The sequence below is a fragment of the Mus pahari genome, chromosome 8 (genome assembly GCF_900095145.1).
Source record: "Mus pahari chromosome 8, PAHARI_EIJ_v1.1, whole genome shotgun sequence".
Taxonomy (NCBI): Eukaryota; Metazoa; Chordata; class Mammalia; order Rodentia; family Muridae; genus Mus; species Mus pahari.
The window spans coordinates 91,520,702-91,544,218 of record NC_034597.1 but is presented as its reverse complement, the minus strand read 5'-3'; the positions used below and the strand labels follow the sequence as shown (position 1 = coordinate 91,544,218).

At 37.9% G+C, this 23,517-nt stretch overlaps 1 protein-coding gene across 11 annotated transcripts in view; it reads left to right on the top strand.

Annotated features, from left to right (window-relative positions):
• The window catches only part of Mycbp2 (MYC binding protein 2), a 230,396-nt gene that overhangs the window by 170,721 nt on the left and 36,158 nt on the right, over positions 1-23,517 (top strand). For 9 of the 11 annotated variants that reach the window (XM_021203101.2, XM_029541562.1, XM_021203102.2 and 6 more), the window contains 6 exons: positions 68-190; positions 2,727-2,882; positions 15,670-17,313; positions 17,522-17,691; positions 18,322-18,566; positions 20,637-20,804. In XM_021203101.2, coding sequence (XP_021058760.1) covers positions 68-190; positions 2,727-2,882; positions 15,670-17,313; positions 17,522-17,691; positions 18,322-18,566; positions 20,637-20,804 — 2,506 coding nt within the window. The remainder of the gene's footprint in view (positions 1-67; positions 191-2,726; positions 2,883-15,669; positions 17,314-17,521; positions 17,692-18,321; positions 18,567-20,636; positions 20,805-23,517) is intronic. The other 2 variants (XM_021203103.2, XM_029541563.1) reach the window with 1 other exon arrangement.

Here is a 23,517-nt window from a genome sequence, read left to right as displayed (position 1 = left end):
TCTCTGATATATGAATAGGGAACAACAGGAACAAAATTTAACTTTATAGCTGTGACTTTTATTCTAGAACAAGTTCTGCTGGATCAGAATTCCCAACCTCCTCCTCCAAGTCCTTTCTCAGTACAAGCTTTCAGTAAAGGGGCCAGTTGCAGTGCCCAAGGATTTGACTATGGCCTGGGAAATAACAAAGGTAGGCCCTGAGTGTGAGTCTTCCTGCTGAGGCTCGAGGAAAGCTTTCTTACTTTTTACTCGTTTTTTTCCTTCCCACAAATTGTTATTAAAAGGTGTTCATACTAAAACTAAGACTCAAAGTGCCTAACAGGTGTTCTTTTTCACAATATTGTATCATATCAATTTCTGCCTAAGTTTCCTGGATTTCTTACTCATTTTGACTCTATTTTAAAAGCACTCATTCTGAACTTGTATTCTAAAGACCTAAATCACTACGTCTAGTATATAGTTTGTTAACATGACCTGTGATTAAGAGAGTAATGCAAATGAGAAACAAAGAATTTCCTTAAACAGTCCAATGAAATGTACTCTTAGGAACGTTGTATATGAGCTTTATGAGTTATATATGGTTTTAAATCTCTGTTAGATTACAGTTACATGAAATATCCCATTTGAACCTAGTATAAATAATGAACTAGAGATCTATAAAACCAAAACTACTAAAGTATTTTAATATAAAATGTGTATAGCTGCTTATGCATTAATGAACAGGTCAACATCATGGAGAGTCTAAAGAATTCTTCTAGGATAATTTGCTCCTGAAATTGGTTCAAAATTGCCTTTATGGATAAATTCAGATATATTCTTTCTAATGCACCTAACCTTGATTCCTTGAAAATTTGCAATATTGTGAGAAGGCAGCCACCCACTGAGGGATAAGGGAGGAGGGTTGACAAGGAAATAGTTTGACTTTTAAAGTTTATGTAAGCCAGGTATAGTATCTTAGTCCAGTAAGTCCAGCACCAGCGAGAGACAGAAGGCTAGCCTAAGCTCTATAGTTGACTTGAGGTCATGCATATCATATGTTCCTATCTCCAAAACAAACAAACGCCAGTTTTAGAAATTGTATTTATCTGACTTGCAGTTATTTAAAAATTAATAATGAAAAGCAAAATTTCATTGCTGTATTATAAAGTCATGTTTATAATTAGGTTCACTAATGCGCACAGGCTTGGCTTTCCTTTCCTGTCTTACTAAGTCGCTTTCACAGGCTTATGCAGCTTCCATTCTCTCTGCTCTCTCTTAACTTACAGAGAAGGTGCTGGCTGGGTTCTCTTAATGGTCCCTGTTCTCCATTGTTCAACTCCTAAGTGAGAACGTCACTGCTTACTTGCTGCCATTGCTGCTGAGGAACAATGTGTCCAAATCTGTGTTTATTTTAATGTGTCTTTTCACTGTGAGCCTCACCCTGCTGACTGCTCTCAGGGTAGATGAGTGGGTCTTTAAAATGGAATTCAATCAAGCAATGTAAAAATAAAATCACTTTTTAAGATATATAAGTCTTGCTGTAAGCATGTATTGAATGGAAATAAAAAGTACTTTTAAAGTGCTTTTGTAAATATTGATTTACAATAACATGCATTTAGGAATATATGTATATCTACTGAGAAAATACTACAAAGGTTAAATTTGATGAAATGTGTCACTATTTAACTTTACTATTTTCTCTTTTTATTTTTTTTTTTTTTTTACTACACAAGCTTAAGAAATTGCTTGCAAAAGTATTTTGATTTACAACAGTTCAAACAATTCTTTATAAACTAAAATATTTTCTGGAATCTGAAGTATTTTTTAAAAAAGAAAAACTCAGTCAGTACTTATGTAATTTAAATGCATAATTACATACAAATCTGTACCACTTGGCAGCTCAATTGAGATTTTTTTTTACTTAATTTAGTAAATCTAACCAGTCAGTTGCTTCATTGGCCTGACTGAAGGCTTTCAGCATCATGTAAAGTACTTGAAATGCATGTTTTCACAAATACAGTTTTTTATCTAATTACATTATTTCTTACACTAGTTTATTAATATCCTTCATGTTTAATTATAGCAAAAAATGCCAATTAAATTAAGTAACTCATTCATTTGGTATTATAGAAGTTACAAAATGTAGCAAAAGAATTCCTGCTTTTGCAAAAAATAAGGTTTCCTTAGCAGAAATCATTTCTAGAAGAAATTGTTGACTTATGACTGTGATGTAGTTGTATTGCTGAGTTGAAAATATACTTTCTCTCCACTGAGTATACATTTTAAGAAAATGAAGTTAGGAAGTACAAATTTTCTGTATGGAATATTCTGCAGATGAAGGAGGATGGCATTAGTTCTTATTGAGCACCATAGGATAAATACCTTTTACCGTACCTAAACTCTCCATTCCTCTCTGTCTCGTTCTTTCTCTCAACACAGTATTAATAAACTTAAATATCCTTTGTTCTGTCATAAATAATAGGAAATGTTATATATGAATCTTAGTTGATTTGCTTCTGTTGACTACCGTATAAGACTGGTGAAGGTTGTCCATTGGAAACCTCAAACCAACTCTCATGTAACATCAGACCCCTAATGTGAGGACAGTGATCCCCCGCTTTCCCTTTTCTGAATTGGCATGGCTTTGTTTACTGTTAACTTACTTGACTGTTGTAAAAGCACCGTTTACTTGCCATCTTGGATGTTATAAGAACAAGTTGTAGTTTTGACTGTTTTGCCTACTGCAGGTGATCAACTGAGTGCCATATTGAATTCTATTCAATCACGGCCCAGTCTCCCAGCTCCTTCCATCTTTGATCAAGCTGCAAAACCTCCCTCTTCCCTAGTCCACAGCCCATTTGTGTTCGGACAGCCCCTTCCCTTCCAGCAGCGTCAGCTTCAGAGTAAGTCTGTCAGCCTTCCTGCCTCCTCAAGCCTTCTGAAGCTTGTCTCTAGTTACTGGTCAGCCTATTAGCCGTGACCTCAACTGACTGCTTTGACTTAAGTAGATGTTATCCCACCCATAGTTCTGAAGTATTTCAACTGTTCGGAGCTAAGATGGTCTGCAGCTAAGGCATTTGTTTTAAATAAATATAAAGTACGTAGAGTTACTAAATCTGACCATTGTTCTATTTTAATTCTAGTAAATTCATACTATAAAACATGTTAAGAAAGACATTTTTTATTTCATTTTTTAATATGCATGGCTTTAGTAAGCATTAGTTATAGTAATAAGTTCTATTGTTTCATTGAATTTTTGTTATTTGGTACAAGCCCAAAAAGAATAAACCTGTCTCACTATGGCAGTTAGTGAGAAGGGAGGTACTGGTTTATTTGTTCTACATGAACTTGATATCCTAGCCATGAACTGTAAAGCAGTTTGGAGTTCCATGGTTTCTTTAAGTTGCTGTCTCCTCACCACCTTTGTCTTTTGTCCCTCATGCCTTATCTTGGTCACTTGATTCCAGTTTTGCGGTCTAGGGCTCCTCTACTATTTACTTAACCATAACAGTGACCTGCACTGGTTTAAAACAAACTCAAACAAATCACACTTAACTGAGTGTTCATTTCTCTTAAAAGCCTCCTGAGCCTTTCCACAGAAATAAACGGCACTCTGACAACAACAGGTTCTTTGGGGATTTCAGTTCTCCTGTTGTCTGATTAAACACACTGAGTACGATGTCTATGGAAGCCTCACTTTCCAGCTCTTTTGTTTTGTTTGTTTGTTTGTTTGTTTGAGGAGATGTCTGGAATTCAACTCTGAGTGTTGTGTGTGCCTCCCCATTATATGGTCCTCTTATGTGACCTCTACAGTTACACTACATTCACAGTTAAGCCGAAGTTACTATGTTACAGCAAGACTTTGGTAACTGTTGTTAGGATTACGTAAGAGAATACTAGCGATTCTAGGCAAAAATTATATTATTCATTGGTATAGTAAATTAAAGTAAATTAAAGTAAATTAAAGACTATACAAGAATGTGACCCTTAATGGGTTTATAGTATATAACAAGCATGTTTATTACAAGTGCTTTGGACATGCAATTGCTATCACTCTCTACCTTATTGGCATGTCTATTCTCTTAAGACTCTCAAGGAAACAGACTAGTGCAAGATACTTTTTTTTCCTGTTTATGATAAGCAGTATTTCAGAAGAATGAAAGAAAAGTGAACACTTAGTCTTGACTTAGTAATTTTATGATGCACCAGATGTTTTATCATTATATGTGCTCTGGTTGCAGGGTGTACTAAAGGGGAAAAATTGTGCAATCAGATGAACAATTCTTATTATAGAAATTCAAATTCATGCAAATTTGATTGTAATAAGATAAATTTGCCTAATGATCCCATGTGTTGGGCTAGGGATAGGCGTTTGCTTATGATAAAGCATTTGCCTTTTCTGTGTAAGGCCCTGTAGTCTCCCCATGAAGAAAGAGGACAGTAAATTTGATTTATCCAGCTATGCTATATTTGCAAATGTTTTTATGCCAATATAATTTCATAAACATTATGTATGTCATTAGTACTACCAATTCTTTTTATTTTAATTTTTTTCTTTGTTTGCTTATTCAGTTTATGCTCACTGACCTTCCCAGTCACCCCCTCCCCTCCCCCCCATAATCCTTCCCTCATTCCTCTTCTCCTTCTCCTCTGAGTGGGTGAGGGCCCCCTGTGTATTCGCCCTCCCTGGTACTTCAAGTCTATGCAAGGTTAGGTGTTTCATCTCCCACTAAGGCCACACAAGGCAGCCCAGCCAAAAGAACATATCCCACAGACAGGCAGCAGCTTTTAGGATAACTCCCCCTTCTAGTTGCTCAGGACCCTCACGAAGGCCAAGCTGCACATCTGCTATATATGTTCTGGGAGGCCTAGGTCCAGCCTGTGTATGCTCTTTGGTTGGTGATTCAGACTCTGAGAGTCCCAAGGGCCCAGATTAGTTGACTCTGTTGGTCTTCATGTGAGGTTTGATCCCCTTTGGGGCCCTCAATCATTCCTCTCATTCTTCCATAATAGTCCCCAAGTGCCATCCACTGTTTGGCTGTGGTTGTCTGCATCTGTCTCAGTCAGCTGCTGTGTAGAGCCTCTCAGAGGACATGTTCCTGTTGCAAGCATAACGGTATCATTAATAGTGTTAGGGACTGGTGCTTGCCTGAGGGCAGGGTCTCAAGTTGGGCCTGTTATTGGTTGGCCATTCCCTCAGTCTCTGCTCCCTCCCCTGTGCCTGCATTTCTTGTAGGCAGGATATATTTTGGGTTAAAAGTTTAGAGAGTGGGTTGGTGTCCCTATAGCTCCACTGGGATTCTTGCCTGGCTACAGGAGGTGGCCTCTTAAGGCTCCATATTCCCAGTGTCGTGAGCCGCAGCTGCAGTCACCCCCTTGATTCCTGGGGCCTTCCCTATCCCAGTTCTCTGTATCATCCTGGGGATGCCCCCGCCCTCGCCTCGCCTCTGCAAGTTGCAGATCTCCATTCATTCTCATGGCCGTCCAGCCGTCTCTCCACACCGGATCCTGAGCCCCTTATCCCCTTTGCATTCCCCTCCCCCCAGTTCCCTCATTCCATCTGCATCTTATATAATTACTTTGTTTTCCCTTCTAAGTGAGATTCAAGCTTCCTTGCTTGGGCCTTCATTCCTGTTTAGCTTCTTTGGGTCTCTAGAGTGGTGTAGCACAGGTATCCGGTATTTTATGGCTAATACCCACTTATAAGTGAGTACATGCCGTGCATGTCCTTTTGGGACTAGGTTATCTCACTCAGGATGATATTCTCAAGTTCTATCCATTTGCCTATAAAACTCATGATATATTGTAGGGTAGCAAGATAGAGAATTCTCAACAGAGGATGGCCGAGATGCACTTAAAGAAATGTTCAAAGACTGTACTCTGTGTTAGTCAGCTAAGAACCACCCATACTCCCACTTCTATCACCCAGCCTAAACTGATTTGCCCCACACAGCCCCACCATCAGTAACAGACAATGCCACACATTTCCACTGTTGCCAGTTGCTGTATTTTCCCTATGCTCCTTAGTCATCAGGAAAATGCAAATCAAAACAACTCTGAGGTACCATCTTACACTCATCAGAATGGCTAAGATGAAAAACTGGAGAGATAGCACATGCTGGGGAGGATGTGGAGCAAGGGGGGGGCACTCCTCCATGGCACATGCCATGGGTGGGATTGCAAACTGGTACAACCAATTTGGAAATCAGTTTGGTATTTTCTCAGAAATTGGAAATAGTTCTTCCTCAAGATCCAGCTATACCACTCCTGGGCATATACGCAAAAGATGCTCCACCATATCACAAGGAACCTTGATCAACTATGTTCATAGCACCTTTATTCTTAATAGCCAGAAACTGGAAACAACCTAGATGTCCCTCAACTGAAGAGTGTATTAAAAAAAAAAATGTGGTACATCTACACAGTGGAAAACTCAACTATTAAGAACAAAGACATCATGAATTTTTCAGGTACCACCACCAGTTCTTTACCACCACCTTACAGCAAACTTGAACTGTGGCCTAGGTAGATTGTAGGATGGACACTGCTTTCCTGTACTCTGGCCTAGGTAGATTGTAGGATGGACACTGCTTCCCTGTACTCGTACAGTGGCAGGTCCTTAGATCATTTCCCAGTCCACACAGTTTCAGCAGAGTAGCACTAAACTGTGACTGCCGAAGTCCAGAAGTCAGAAGTCTCATTAGCATAACGTTAAGGAAATATGGGGCTAAAATATAGTCTTAATATTTGAAAATAATTTATTTTTATTTTTCATATCATGTTAGGAAAGTCAGTATAACAGGCGTTTATTAAGACTAGAGCTTTAGTGCCGTGTATCCCACTATATTTTATCTTGTTATATATTGTGTTGTATTTAAACCAGACTTGTTCTCAATACCAAATGAGGATTGTCTTATAATTTTATGTTAATAAAGTAAAAAAATTATTTCAATGACCATATTCGCCAATTTAGCCTATACTGACAGCAGTACCACAGTGTATTTCAGCACTTTAATGCATCCTTATCTGAAATCATACTTTCTCTGATTTACTAGTAAAGCACACATCACATAGACAGGGACTAAGCGATTGTCCCTAGAAAGTTGATAGTAAAGTGGCCGTGACTGCATCAGACTGTTGCTACTGAGGACAGATGCCGAGCTTCATCTTCACTCTTGTCTTCATAAACACTGCACAACCTATTCTTTAATGAACATTTTAAAACTTCTACTTAGGCAAATTGACTCCTTTCTTTTTATAATTTTATGTTTTATGTATTGCATTAGAATAAAAGGAAAAACCAATTTCCTAACTGTAACTCAGGTTTTCAGTTAACTAGACAAAATCAACAAAGTGCCTGCGTGTTAGCATTAGCATTTCTCTTAGCTTTATTTTTAGTACTTTCTGGGATATTTGCTTTTACTGTTAGTTTTCCTGAAGGATAGTTTTTTACTGCCTTTAGAATTTATAATAATCTATACATTAAATTAAATTAATGTAATCGCTGTATATGTGTATGGGTTTTATGCATACTTTTTTCTGTCTGTGTCTGTGTGTACACACACAGCTGTATTTGTGTGGAGACTAGAGGTCAACATCTGGCTGTCTTTTGAGCCAGGGTTTCTCACTGGGCCAGGAACCGGCTTGCTGACTATACTAGATTCTCTGACCAGTGAGCCTGTCTCTGCCTCCTCAGAGCTGGGTTTATAGACATGTACCCCCAGCCCCAAGGTTTTGCATACTGGGATCTAAACCTCATGGTTCCACAACAGACATTTTCCCCACTCAGTCATCTCTCAAGCTCCCAATTAGATAATTTGTTAATTGTCAGAATTTTGTATCAAATTATTTTAGATACTATGCAAATATTCTTTTATGTAATAGAATATTATGCAAATAACAATTACATTATAGAATTATTGTTTTAGAAGAAAAATATAACAGATTTCCCTTGTGTGTGTATGCCAAGTTTAGGATTTTTCTTTACTGTTCTACAGTTAGTAACTTTAAACTTACAGAATTTGAAAAAATAATAAGTGCTTTAGGAATATGGTTCCAGTAAGCTAAACTGAGAAGGGTCAACTATGAATGAGAACATTACATTCCTAAAATAGTAACCATGTTTTGTTTTGGTTAGTTTTTTGCTTGTTTGTTTGTTTGCTTGCTCTTGAGACAGTGTCTCACTGTGTAGTCCAGGCTAGCCTGGGACTCACAGAGATTTGCCTGCCTATGCCTCCTACTTTCTTAGTGTTGGTAATAATAATGTACAGTGTGATTAAGATAATCTACACTCCTGAATTGCTCATTCAATGCAAATTTCATTTTCAGTTCTCTCAGTATTGCCTAATTGGAACCTAGAAAGCCATTGACAGGGCCACAGCTTGATGCTAGCACATAATAGGAAATTTAAAAAATAGAATACAAATGTGAATTAAATAATACATTTTTCTTTTTCTAAAATAAGTGCTCAACCTGGGTTTTATTTCATACACATGTAACATTGTGTTATAACACTGGAAACTTTTCTGTCAGAATCCATGAAGAGTCATTCTCTTGTTATAGCTCTCTAATGGGTTTTGTGTTTCTGACAGTGAAATTTAACATTTTTTTTGGTCACTGCTTAATTGTTGTCTTACTTTAAATAATAATTTATGCCATTTCCTCCTCCCCCCCCTCCCGTTCTGAGAACCTGCACTTTTGTGTACTTGCCACAAGAGGGCAATAGATGCCCTGATTCTTTGTGTGCAGAGTCAGGAATGGTCCAGGAATGGTCCAGAAATCATTCATTCAGACCCAAACCACATGTTTTTAGAATGCTTTACTTAACAAAATTTTTAAGTTTTATTGTTTACTTATTTTTAGCACATGGATAATAGCTTTAAAGTTCACTTTTTGTGACAGTAAATAAAGTGATCAGGAACTCTGATCCTGGGGATTCAGAACAAAGACAGGAAAGAGGTAACGCACGCTAGTGCAGAGAAAATGTTGGTGCAAGGGTGGGTTTTCATTAGAGTGGCTGTGACGTGACACCCACAGCAGCGCGGTGTTTGAGGGGCTTCCATGAGGGACAGGGACATGAGATTTAGGTAGGCACTGCAGAGACGCTGGATTGTTCTTTCATTATTTTTACTGTTACTATCTTTAGTGAAGTATTTAATGTCTAAAAAATAATTCATGTGTACAAATGAATTAAATGATTGGTCTCACCTGTAGAATTTAATTATTTTAAAAAGTGCCTTCTTAATCTTCGTAAGTATTTTTTCCATTGACCTTTTCTTTTATGAACAGTCTCAGTATGTCCCTAGTCACACTTTATTTCCTGTAGTCATTTTACAGTATGCATTTCTGACTCTGAGGAAATGTCATTGTTCTGAATGATACGTAGCCTGGAAAACGTTTATGGGTGTTTGTCCTCACACTTAAGACATTTTGACTTACACATATGCTGTAGTTCCTCACATGTCTATGGATGAGAACTTCAGATTAGTGACATTTCTTTGACGTTCTGGCCCCACCCATCTTCCTGATAAGCCTGGTTCCTACAGACTGGAGCAAGGCTTCCAGGAAGGGGACAACTTTCACAGCTGATAGACTGGTCCCAGGCAGTGCTGCCACTTTCTGGTTTGTCTCTTTGTTGTTGGTTCTTTTTAACACTGCAGTTGAACCTAGGCCCGTGAGGCTGCCAGATGGGCTTTATTAACACTGGCCCATCTTCCCATTTCTAGTGTAGGCCTTGAAGAGACAAACATCAAACACATCACCCTCCTAACAGTCTCAGCAGTGGCTACAAACACTGCAGCTAAGATTTCAGTGCCTAAGAATCTCTTTGCAACTCCTGATTTTCATAGATTTATGCAAAAAGAAAAACCATTCAAAAGTAAAGTGTAAAGTTTTAGTTTATTGTTGGTTTATCACACTGTCTCTGTCAACTTTCCATTTTTGATTGAACCCCTGGTGTGAGCTTTCCTTCTGAGCCCTAGGACATTCTCTGATATGTGTGAGCTTCTTACACTCCTAGAGTCATATTTATTTACCTGTTGAATGTGTTCTCTCATTAGCTCTTCATTTCTAGTCTCGGATTTTTGTTTGTTTTGTTTTGTTTTGTTTTTTGTACCCTTCCCAGAAGTGTGCATCATTTTGCACCTGTGGGTCCAACTCCCTGATGGTCTTAAGCAGTGCTGGAGTACTGTCAATGTTCTATGATAATAACGTCCATGTCTTTTGATATCTAGCTTTTATCTTTTCATTCTGTCTCACTCTTCACACAATACAGGTGCCATAAGAATGAGGACTTCATTTTCATCAGTGTATTTTTGGTCTCTAGGATAATTGCTGATATATAATACTCAATATTGTTCGTTGAGTTGTTTCTCTTCTTTAATTTTTATGTCATGCATTTTTTAAATCATCTATAAGAATAAATCAGTCAAAAATATCACTCATGCAGCTCTAGAGGTATATGCTATATGTAGGTTATTTTGTTTGTGTGGGTATGTGTATATATGTATGTTGTTTGCTTGTATGTACAGGAATGCATGCAGACACACATGTACAGGCAAGTGTCGAGTCCAGGAGTCTTTCCTGAGTGTTGCCCTTTATGACCCCTGTTGATGATGTTTAAGACAGGGTCTCTGAGTGGACCTGGGCTCACTGTTTCCTCTAGGCCAGCGGGCCACAGAGGCCCTGGGAGCCGCCTGTCTCCATGTCTCAGAGCTAGGGCTAAGGTGCGCTCTCCTACAGCCACACTTGTCTCCATCATCTCAGAGCTAGGGGGTCACACTCATGGCCTCATACCTATGGAGCAATCCCTTTACGCACACAGCTGTTTCCCTAGCTCCCTAGATTTTTATTTTCAAAAATGTTTTAAAAAGTTATCTCATTACCAAGGTTTATTTCAGAGCTACCGATTAATTTCAATTGACATCGTTACAATGTAGTGTTAGGAGGTGGTAAAAATTCAGCATTTTATTTTTTTTTAGCTTATTCTGCTTTAAAGTTTCTATTATTTACTACTGCATTGAAAATAAGTAAAATGTCTAACATGTCCCAATGAGTTTTAAATATGCTTTATTTGTGTTGAGACTTTTTGCCCACAGGATTTAATATCTTAAAGATCTATTACAAAAAAAAAAAAAACACTAAACACTGGGGTTAGCCTTAAGAACTGTAGACAAATGTACATTTCAACATTAGGCCATTCTAAGATACACATTTTGGAAATAACAATAATAATGAAACCATTCATAAAACAAGAAGACAATAGTTAAACTACAGTAACATTTCTTTCTCTACCATCATTGTTTCTATGTATAACATTATTTACAGGTAAGCCATCACAGGAACTTAACAAACTAAAGAAATATTAGTCTAAATAGAAATGCTCAAATTTGATCAATCAGATCTATAAGCCTTACTAATAATAACACATTTGGACACACTACCCACACAATTCATCTAAATACCTTAATTCGACCTTTCTTTTAAATCTTAATTTTATATGAACATCTTGAAAACTTTTAGAATAGTTTTAAGGAAGTGTATAATTGCATACCATTTGAAATGCTTTGTTTTTGCTTGTGTTCTCTAAGCTTTTTTCCATTGAATCTGTGCTGCTTCTTTGCCAATGTTTTCCACTGTAGACTCTCCATCTCGCAACCTTGCTTCTCGTGAGCGCATTTACAAACATTTGGGTGTAGCTGGGCCTGCCTCTGCTCTCTCATCTCTGTCTCACAAACTGCAGGGTGGGTATGCATGCATCCTGAGCACCCGGGTCATTCCTAGTGAATGGAGGGGGAGCCTGCGAATGCTCATTTCACCGCTCTCCTGTCTGTCCCATTCCAGATGCTAAATTAAGCTTTAGCATTTTATTTAGAATTTTGTGTTTGAAATTATGATGTATCTGTTTATATTATATTCTATTATAATTTATCCTATTATGCATGTTTATCATACCTGGGGCTGAGATATCATTCCTGTTAGTCTTTAAAGCTTTGTAAGGTCTTAGGAGTATGAAAAGGATTGCCACAAGATGATGTGTGTGAGTTGTAAAACTTGGATAAATGTGGTTTCTCATGGACAAGCTAGATCGCAAACTTGTAGTGTTGTTATGTAGCCTGACTAAGCAGCCTACCATTCTAATTATTATAGAAATATTTTGGAAATTAGGTTAGCTTTTTAAAAACTTGATTATTAAGAAGTAATACAGGCACATGTGTGCACACACACTACCCCTTTCTATGATAACTCTTCTAGTATTTTAATAGTGACCTAATTTAAAATTTTTAAATTTAGAAGTGCTCAGTGATTAACAGACACAGTTTCAAAATATTTAAAAGTATGCACTTGGTCCTTTAGAGTATAGGAAATGCTTTCTCAAATACTTTTGCCATAATGTAATCTTTAATTAAAGGTAAGGACACTTGCCGCCAAGGGTGGCATCCTGTGTTTGATACCTGTAACCTACATGATGGAAAGAGAGAACAAACCAGCAGACTCCCACAGATTGTCCTCTGATATTCAAACACGCACACGCGCACACGCACACCACAGATAAATAAGTATGAAACAAAACCTTTAAGAAAAAAGAAACACATAAATGGTAACTATAAAGTACAATAAATAGGATTACAAATCAGTTTCATATATGATATGTAGACTATCAGGTCATATAACCAAATAATATGCCATATAGTATGATATTTATTAATATAGTATTACTTGTGTCATATTCTACCATGGTATTATATGCCCTGATTATAATTTGGCTAATAAAAATTATATTAATGATTTAATGAATAAACCCTTCCTATTTAACATGTTCAGTAACATTTAATTTGGTTGACTATACAGTTTTTAGCTCATTGTAAGGATTCCTTATAGATTAAAGTTTCTTTCCTACTATTTAAATTTACATATTATAAACATAATTATGAAACCAAATTAATTTCTGCATGTGAAGGTATGTGTTGTCCAATAATTTCAATGAAGTATTTGTTTATTTTTTTGTTATTTTGGGATATCAACATAATTTTTAGTAACACTTAATACATGCTGCAAAATTACTTGAAAGCCAGATGAAAATTGTAAACAAAAGTTAGCTCTCAGGTTTACTGCTCTTAAAATTCTCTTTAAAAATATTTTTAAAAACATGAAGACCTATGTTCTTTAAAAGGATTTAGTTGTGATTTGATAAATACATCTTGGAAAGAAATTCTCCATCATTACTTATGCACTTGAATTCCAACAGTTATTTAATTGTTTTCACTTACAGAACGAAAATATCACCTCTACTAGAGACATGGCTTCTAGCCTTCTCAGTATACATGTGTGCATATATAGGACAAGTGATGTTCCCAGTATTTATAGGCTCTATTATTTAGCCAACAGCTGTGAGTGTGTACATTGTACAACAATCCAGTATTGTGGATTCACACGTTCCTGGGATAAGTTAGGACACACCTGGAGCAGCTGTAGTTAATCTTGCCAGAACCCTTCTAATTAAGTAGGAATCCAAAATCTAAGTTGCTCTTTTCTATGAATTAGAAAATTCAGTTAAAAATTAATTTTGAAAGGATTCTAAATACGAAATGTACTACTTATTTACTCTGATTCCTCGTTATGGGTTGTGCAGCTCCTAAAGTAAGTGTGTTAAAGGTGATTTAAAACTTTCCATCTCTTTCCTGACAAATGACAACAACCACAAACACCCTAGTAACCCAAGTGTAGCAAGCTTAAGATTAGTAGCTAGGACAAGGCTGATGCTAATTCTACCGAATATAATGCATCTGTTTATAAATTTTGCTCTGTACTACTACAAGGTCAATAAGGTAAAACAAACCACAACATTGACTCCTTGGGGACAATTTGCGAGTACTTTGTTTGTCATTTACTTCTGGTAATCTCTGTTCTCCTAGTTAGTATTGACACTTTGCAATTTTTGTTATTTCTTTTTACAAGTGTATTCTAATCACAAAATGTATTTTGAAAACATAAAAAAACAAAATGAGCATATAAGGGCCAGTAACAAAACAAAGGAGAGAGAGACACAGAGAGAGAGAAAGTGAGTGCAAAACCAACTTGCATGTTTAAGAAAGAAGAAAATTCATGATGGAGTAGAAATAGTGTTCAAAATACTTTTATTCTTTCAAAAGAACTATTTAAAAATCGGGATGCTGTAGCTGAAGTCAATGTTTGCTGTACACTGTGCTCTCCAAGGGTGTATTCTGCCCTCTAATTTCACACAGAATTTTTCATCTTGATTCTACACAACACAACAATTGATGTCACATCTGCTGTGATTATTAAAGAGTGGATTCTCAGAGAATCTGAATGTGTTGGACAGGAAAAAAAAAAAAGGAAGGAAGAAAAATAAGTATATATTGTTCTTCCAACAAACTGGTTGAACAAATGTCATATTCCAAGACTGTATCATTGAAGGGTAAATGACACAAAGCGGACCTGGATTATTTTCCAGAAGGAAGACAAATTCTGTAACACTTACTGCTCTCACATACAGGTGACTGCAGTATGACTTCATACACAGGCAAATCAGAGCTCTTCTCTGCAGTACCTACACTTACTCCCATCTCCTTTTGGGGGAAAGCGAGAAGAGGCTGTGTTTATTACCAGGAACCAACTCAGTTTCCTAGGACCTCTTTTCTAAACACATAGCTTTGTAGCTAGCTGCTTTGCTTTTTCATGACACTTGAATCACTTGCATCAGATTGTTCTCCTTCTAAAACAGTCCTTGCACTACAAGCAAGAGTGGTTTTATGGTTGTTTGGTTAAGGAGGAAAAGTAACGTTAATCTGAACCACCAGCTAGGGATAAAGCCTGACTATATTGCTTCAAAGAAACCATAATATGCAGAATAGTGAAATGAAGGGAAGGCCGGGATACCCAAACCAAATAATATCTGTGTAGAGTTATCTAGGGATTTGCCTTAGAAAGAGGTTTTGGATTTTTTGGTAGTTGTGGTTTGTTTCTGTTATTCCCTAGGCATGAAGAGCCCAATTCAGACTTGTAATAATCATGATGAAGATCCTATGGTTTTCTATCAGCTAAGCTACTAAAATCTTAAGATGAAAACTGTTTTCATATAACAGAGAGAGAGTGACTGGCTTACATGCTAATACACAACAGCTTTAGGATTTCCATACTTTATTATTTCATTGTAATCAAGACATTAAACTAAGCTCTCATGTATAGAGCTCTTCATTAACCTAATTGTATTTAATTTTTACAATTGAATACAGTAATTATATAAGTTGAGTTTCTTTGTTCAACAAGACCTATGCTGTTACCTTAAGTATGCTAAGTTTCACTCTCCTGAATATCTTAACTTGATTAGTTTTGTATGGAGGATATATTTTTCAAAATTTAATTTTTAAAGTAGTTATTCTCTTTCTAGTCTCTTGCTGAATTTAAATTCTAATTAGTTGCATAAAGGCTGTGGTTTATATATGTACCACTAATAGCTCATTTGGGTGAATACATACTCTTTATTCATATAAACATGTATTGTAGTAGCATGTGTAATGATAGAGTAGAAATTTTATGGGAAATGTTTTCATTTTATTCTTAACATATTTTGTATATGTGATAAGTAATGTAAATTTTGTAGCTGTTCTGTTTGTGTTTATCTTTATGTTGCATTCTATTAACAAGTTCACTATGAAATGAATCATGCAGGTGACAGAGGAACTATCTCAACACCTTCAAGACCAGTCTCTACATCAGGAAAGTCAGAGCTGCCCTCTAAGCACAGCAGATCAGTTAAACCCGATGGGCGTGTGAGCCGGACCCCTGCTGACCAGAAGAAGCCACGGGGGACAGAAGGCTTATCTGCTAGTGAATCTCTCATGTTAAAATCTGATGCTGCAAAGTTGAGGTCAGACTCCCATAGTAGGTCCCTATCCCCTAACCATAACACTCTGCAGACACTGAAGTCTGACGGGAGGATGTCTTCTGGCTTCAGAGCCGAATCCCCAGGACCAGGCTCTAGGTCATCCTCCCCTAAGCCCAAGCCTCTGCCGACTCCCAGGTCTAGCCCATCTGGTGCAAGCTCTCCACGCTCCTCCTCACCACAGGATAAAAATCTACCTCAGAAAAGCACAGCTCCTGCTAAGACAAAACTTGACCCACCTCGGGAACGTTCCAAGTCAGACTCATATACACTTGATCCAGATACCCTCCGTAAGAAGAAAATGCCCCTCACAGAACCATTAAGGGGGCGATCCACATCACCAAAACCAAAACCAGTACCAAAGGATCCTAAAGACTCCCCGGGGTCTGAGAATAGAGCCCCTTCTCCCCATGTAGTACAGGAAAACCTCCATAGTGAGGTAGTTGAAGTCTGTACTTCAAGTACTTTAAAAACAAATAGTATCACGGACAGCACCTGCGATGACAGCAGTGACTTTAAGAGTGTGGATGAAGGTTCAAATAAAGTGCATTTCAGCATAGGAAAAGCACCACTGAAAGATGAACAGGAAATGAGAGCATCACCCAAAATAAGTCGGAAATGTGCTAATAGACACACCAGGCCCAAAAAAGAAAAGTCTAACTTTCTTTTCAAAGGAGATGGAACCAAATCTTTAGAGCCAGCCAAGCAAGCCATGTCCCCATCTGTGGCTGAGTGTGCCAGAGCCGTCTTTGCCTCTTTTCTGTGGCATGAAGGCATAGTGCATGATGCAATGGCTTGCTCTTCCTTCCTGAAATTTAATCCTGACCTTTCCAAAGAACATGCTCCTATAAGAAGTAGTTTGAATAGCCAACCGCCCACAGAGGAAAAGGAAATCAAGTTAAAAAATAGACATTCATTGGAAATATCGTCTGCTCTGAATATGTTTAACATTGCACCTCATGGACCAGATATATCCAAGATGGGTAGTATCAACAAAAATAAGGTCTTGTCTATGCTTAAGGAACCACCTCTCCATGAGAAATGTGAGGACGGAAAATCGGAAGCCACTTTTGAAATGTCCATGCATCACACAATGAAGGCGAAATCTCCACTTCCTTTAACATTACAACATTTAGTGGCTTTCTGGGAAGATATCTCTTTGGCTACAATCAAAGCTGCTTCCCAGAATATGATTTTTCCAAGTCCTGGTTCCTGTGCAGTCCTTAAAAAGAAAGAAAGTGAGAAAGAGAATAAAAAAACAAAAAAGGAAAAAAAGAAAAAAGAAAAGACAGAAATTCGGCCAAGGGGCAATTTGTTTGGTGAAATGGCCCAGCTGGCTGTAGGAGGGCCAGAGAAAGATACCATCTGCGAGCTGTGTGGAGAATCCCATCCATACCCAGTGACATATCACATGAGACAAGCTCACCCGGGTAAGCTATTTTGTGGTATTTGTATATATATGCTTTAGTCCTGATAAGCAACATACTCTGAACTATACCACATATGTACACCTTTTAAACAGTTAGGTACTTGATCGGGATTTTAGTTTGAAAAGATGCACCTGTTGCTGATATAATATCACTAGTGAGGATCGAAGACATTCAAAATGTTATATTTATGTCTTATGTTTTTTTCAAGGTTGTGGTCGATATGCTGGTGGACAAGGATACAATAGCATTGGGCATTTTTGTGGAGGATGGGCTGGTAACTGTGGTGATGGGGGAATGGGAGGAAGCACTTGGTACCTCGTATGCGATCGCTGTAGAGAAAAATACCTCCGTGAAAAACAGGCTGCTGCAAGGGAAAAGGTATTTTTACTCCATTCAGGCTATATTATTTATAATATGGATTAGTTCTATATAAGTGATATTAAAATTCAGCTTGTATAACAAAAATAAAATACAAATTCAATATTAGATAAGTAACCTGTTTCTAATCTAACAGATACGAATGGTATGTTGACAGATGTTTGTGATGTCAGTCTTTATCGTTGTCCCTGCACTACGTAAATAGGAACAGCTCACGGTTCTTCTTGTCCTGCTTGCTTTCCTCAATACCCAACCATACCATAGAACTCATGGAGAGTTAGGATCATCCCTACTAATGCCACACCAAGTTAGAGACCTCTGCTAACGCTTCCTTCCCTACATGACTCTTCTCAGGCTCCCCAGGGATAGGTTTGTTGTTGTTTGTTTTAGTAATCATGATCATGGTTTTAAAATAGTTTTTCTTTTTCTTTTTTTTTTTTTTTTTTTTTTTTTTTTNTAGAAACAACAAAAGTTATGAACGATCTTTTTAAATATACACAGGAAAGAGTCACTTCTCCTCGTCTTCTTCTTCTTCTTCTTCTTCTTCTTCTTCTTCTTCTTCTTCTTCTTCTTCTTCTTCTTCTTCTTCTTCCTCTTCTTCTTCTTCTTCTTTCTTCTTTTTTTTGCCAGGTCAAACAATCTAGAAGAAAGCCAATGCAAGTAAAGACGCCTCGTGCCTTGCCCACCATGGAAGCACACCAGGTGATCAAAGCCAATGCCCTCTTCCTGCTGTCCCTGAGCAGTGCGGCAGAGCCAAGCATCTTGTGTTACCACCCTGCAAAGCCATTCCAGTCTCAGCTGCCCATCGTGAAGGAAGGCGTTTCTGAGGACCTTCCTGTAAAGATGCCTTGTCTCTACTTGCAGACATTAGCTAGGTAATAAGACTTTGTTTTTGATTTTTAATTCGCATTGGGTTTATGGCTTCTGATGATTAATGGCATCCATAAAGTGGTCCAGACCTTGCTCTCAGGCCCACGCTGTCACAGATAGTGAGCAGGGTGCAAACCTTGGCAGTGTGCTCTGTCCACTGTCCTGGCTGATATGATTGGGAGTGTGGTGCACGCTGTATGCTAGTGGGTGTGGGTGCTTTGTCAGTCTGTCCTGTTACGATAAGTACAAAACATACCATAAAAAAGGACCCGCATTTTTTATTCTCTATTAGCTGACTTTAGTCGATTAGTCAAAAATGCTGAAGAGGAAAGAAACTGATGTTCCCTGTGGAAGTCTTCTTTATTTGTTCCTTTTACCCTTAAACAAAAGCCAGCTGAGTAGCAAGGGCACTAAGAGGAATATTAAAGTCCTGACTTTATTCCACGGTGGTGGAGAGAGATGTGCCATTAACCCCTTCACAGTGTCATGCTAGCTTTACTCAAAGGGAAGCGTGATAGGATGCTGAAAGAACAGAGACAGTACTTGAGTCTTCCTCAGCAAATAATGAAATACTTCCCAGTGGTCTGCTGTTGCCTCTTGCACGATTATGGAAGGACCGATGATAAATAGTAACTCATTGGGTGAGTGATGAGAGGAAAGCAGTTTCTAGCAGAGTGCATTCAGATGAAACCTCGTTCTGTTTAACTGGGGATCTGGGGAGCATAGTTCTCAGTAGCTTGTGCTGATTCTTCTTCAAGCAGAGGCAATGAAGGAGGGAACATGGAAAGAGTCAACCTGGTTTGTAATTAAAAGGTCACAGTATGGGATGTTAAAACCAATACAGAAATGGGACAAAGGATTTAACCCAAAATGGAGAAATGCTTGTTGATGGTCTTCTCGTTTACTATACTGGAGTTGGACTTTACTGTCTACACAGTTTTACATTGATACTAACACTCTAAAATAGTCTTTCATATTCCAAAGGTATATTTTTTCCATACTGACTGAAAAATGAATTCTATATTTTGCCTGCTATCTTGGCTTCAGTCCTTCCACTGAAAAGTGCCCCTTTTTTTATGGCAAAGTTATGAGTCTTTTAATGTTTGTACTTGTTAAAATAAGACCATGGAAAGAAAAGGGAAATGTGAAATATTCAAGACCAGGAAGAAAGCATGAGGCATGCTAAATACAGACATATCTTGAGTTTCAATTAGACTACTATGTGTATTTAGGTTAATAATGTTTTCTTCAAGTTTGAAAAAGGGTGAATGGAGCCAGGCTGGTGAGATGGTTCAGTAGATGAAATTGCTTTCCACCAAACCTAACTGGAGCCAAGTCTGATCTCCTGGGCCCACAGGGTTGAAGGAGTACAGCGGCTTTCACTAGTTGTCTCTGACCTGCCCACATGTTCCTTGGCATGCACTAGTGACCACGCACACGCACATACACACTAAATAGACATGTAGCATTAAAATAGGAGTCAAATTATAAAACATGGAAGGAAAAACTTGCCAGTATAACATAATTAAGGAACTTCAGTTCTTAGCTCTCTGTAGAATGGATACACCCTACCAAAGGAATGATTTACATTTATGCTTTTCAAATTTTTCAAATCTGATATACGATTCAACCCAAAAAAGTGACACCTATTTCAACAATCCATCAAAAAATGATACAAGTCTTCACTGTGACAGTGATGACAGAGAAATGAGAAGAGAGAACGGTGGAAAGGGAGCTGTAGTTGGTATCATAGGCCTGAAGGACGAGTGCTGAGTGAGGTGTAGGCCTTGTCCAGCACAGACATTCTCACCTAAGCACCCAGATAGTCAGTTGGGACCATTCACCAAGCACTGGAAGATGGAGATATTCTAGAAACAAAACGCATTCCATTTCAGTTTGTGGTACCTAAAACGTCATATCAAACTTTTATCTCCTCCTGTCTGCTTCTGCCATTACTTTAATACTTTTCTTTGTATATTCTCATGTACTGCTTTGCCTTTTTCAAAGGAGATTTAAAATGAAGATGATCTATACTGCCACTGTACTCTTAAGTTGTTGGGTTTAATTCAATGCAGGCACCACCATGAAAATTTTGTGGGCTATCAAGATGACAACCTATTCCAGGACGAAATGAGATATCTGCGTTCAACATCTGTCCCTGCCCCGTACATATCAGTAACTCCTGATGCAAGTCCCAATGTATTTGAAGAGCCAGAGAGCAATATGAAGTCTATGCCACCAAGGTACAAGTTCTGTCTTGGAGTGACGAGTGTTTGCTGGAAGAAAGGCTGAACTATAAAGCCATGTTCTTGCAGTTCTTTAATACAGCTTTCTGTCTCAGGAGGGTCACTGAGTCAGCTGTGCTAGCTGTTGGAGAGGTGTGAGAAACTATGTATAAGAGTTCTTGATGGGCAGCACACCACTGGGAGAGGAAAGATGAACTAGCAGTTCAATAAAAGATTACACTGAGACCTATGACTTTGATGCCTTTCACCAGAGTAGGGAAGGCTGACTTTAAGGCAGCACTTAGACCATCATCGATCGTGAACCGTAGCTTCTTGGATTGTTGTCTACAGCATCATCTTACTTAGCTATTGTTGATATCAGACAGAGGACTTCTTGCAAAGTGAATGTTCTAGGTAAACACAGTGCAGAGAAACTAGTACCACGGACTTTGAGAAGAAAAGCATGACAAAATGTAGGAAGAGTACAGTGCTGTTTAAGAAGCTGCTAAACCTGGTAATAGATGACAGCTGGGTATGTGGATCAGAGTGTACGGCAGCAGTCGTGAGAAAGATGGATAAAGAAGATATTCTGAGTGTGACTCCACTGGGAAGTGAGAAAGTAAACTTAGACGGCATCAAAACTCTAGGCACAAGCAACTGAGCACAGTGCCACTGGAAAGGAAGGCCTTTGCTGAAGATAGATAGTGTACTTACCTAAGCTGTTAGTGTTCTGTAGTTTATAGCCGTGATAATAAACTAAAATAATAGACACATTATTATTTATAATTGGGCTAGCATACCCAAGTTAGGGATCTTTCCATGAACAATACTTGCAATTTTTCCCATCTTGTGTGTGGCTTTTTCTCAGATGTTTTTGGAGCTGCTCTTGACATTGTCTCCAAAGAGAACAATGTATGTTTTATATCTTTAAAGGAATTCAGGTATTTCTGAAGAAAAAAAAGCTACCTATGAAAAAGAGTTGGGAACCGTTGTAGACAACTCTGGTCAGTGAGATTCAATGGAGGTGTTATCATGTTCCAGGGTTAAAATCATGTAGAACAAACCTAGTTGGAGATAGTGAGAGGTAAAGCAGTATAATAGAATATTTCATACCACATACTTTTTAATTTTTTTCTTTAAAAAATAAATTTCATCAGTTCTAAATTAAACAAGTCACTATAAATTTCCATGTTAACCTTTAAAAGAACTAGAACTTGCTAAGAAGCTAAGTGAGCTTCCCACTTATAGAACAGTGGATGAAGGGAAAGGATGCAAAGCTCAGACGGAGATGAAGACTGAATCTTGTAATCAATCATACATACGCCCAGTATCTGCCATCTCTGCACTCACAGCTGCTTGCTGCTAAGGTTCCATGGAACTCTTCCACACAGCAGCAGGAATACTGTGTATCAAGTATGATTGGGAACAGAAGTCCAAGAAAATCCACAAGACATTATCAGGTCAAGCTCAGAAGCTAAACTGGTTTATCATATGATAATAGTAATTAATAATAATAAATAATAATAATAATAAAACCAATTGAGGAAAATTCAACTAAAGGAAATGGAGAAAATTTCTCCAAATAATTTATAGTAAAAAAAATGATTAAAATGATACATTGTGATGCTAAAATGAAAGACCAGCACTTTATAAAACTAAGGAATTAATTAGAAATTTATACAAAGGTAGTTATTGTGAATAAAGGAAGAGTTTCCGATATTACAGTGGGTCAGGGGTTCCCCTCCAGTGCTTCCTCTGCCCCGTACTGTCTCACAAGTTCATCACATTGTTTGTACATTTTATATATATATATATATATATATATATATGTGTGTGTGTGTGTGTGTGTGTGTGCATGTATACACGCCCACACCTCCCTGAGTTCATTTAGTGTTTTACATATGTGTGTATGTGTATGTGTGTGTGTATATATATATATATATATATATATATATATATATATATATATATGGTTGACCATTAAGAATTGGATTTCTTTTTAGTGGACTCAAACCTTGAAAAGACTGTGTCTCCCTCCCCCGGCGGCCAGTGATTGCATATAGCTCTTCATCACCTTTGTAGTTACTTGCAGCTGCTCAGTAGTGGGGAGTTCATGCTGGTATTGTAAACCTAGCCAACTACTTGTGGCTGGAGAGATCATAGCCTCTGGAAGAGAACCCACTTTCCTAAATCAATATATTTTCTAACTGAAATCTAAAATCTTATTCTTACACCCACAGATAAGTATACCTCTCACCTTTTAATTGCACTTTGATATAGCCATACACTCTTTTGACAGCACTTCCTCTGGAGAATGTAATATCTCACTTATCCATATTCAAGTATCTGTAATGAATAAAGCATCATTTTATTTATCACTTTTCCTTATATAATGGACATTTCTAGTTACTATATTTACCATTATTCCTTCTTGTTTTTCCCCCTCTGAATATCTTCAAACTTTGAATTTTAAGTTATGAAGCTGGAGAGGTTAATTGTTTTTCGGGGTTTTTTTTTTGGGGGGGGGGGTTCGAGACAGGGTTTCTCTATGTAGCCCTGGCTGTCCTGGAACTCACTCTGTAGGCTGGCCTCGAACTCAGAAATCCGCCTGCCCCTGCCTCCCAAGTGCTAGGATTAAAGGCGTGCGCCACCACGCCTGGCTGAGAGGTTAATTGTTAAGAGTACTGGCTGTTTTTCTAGAGAACCCAGATCTAGTTCCCAATACCTACAA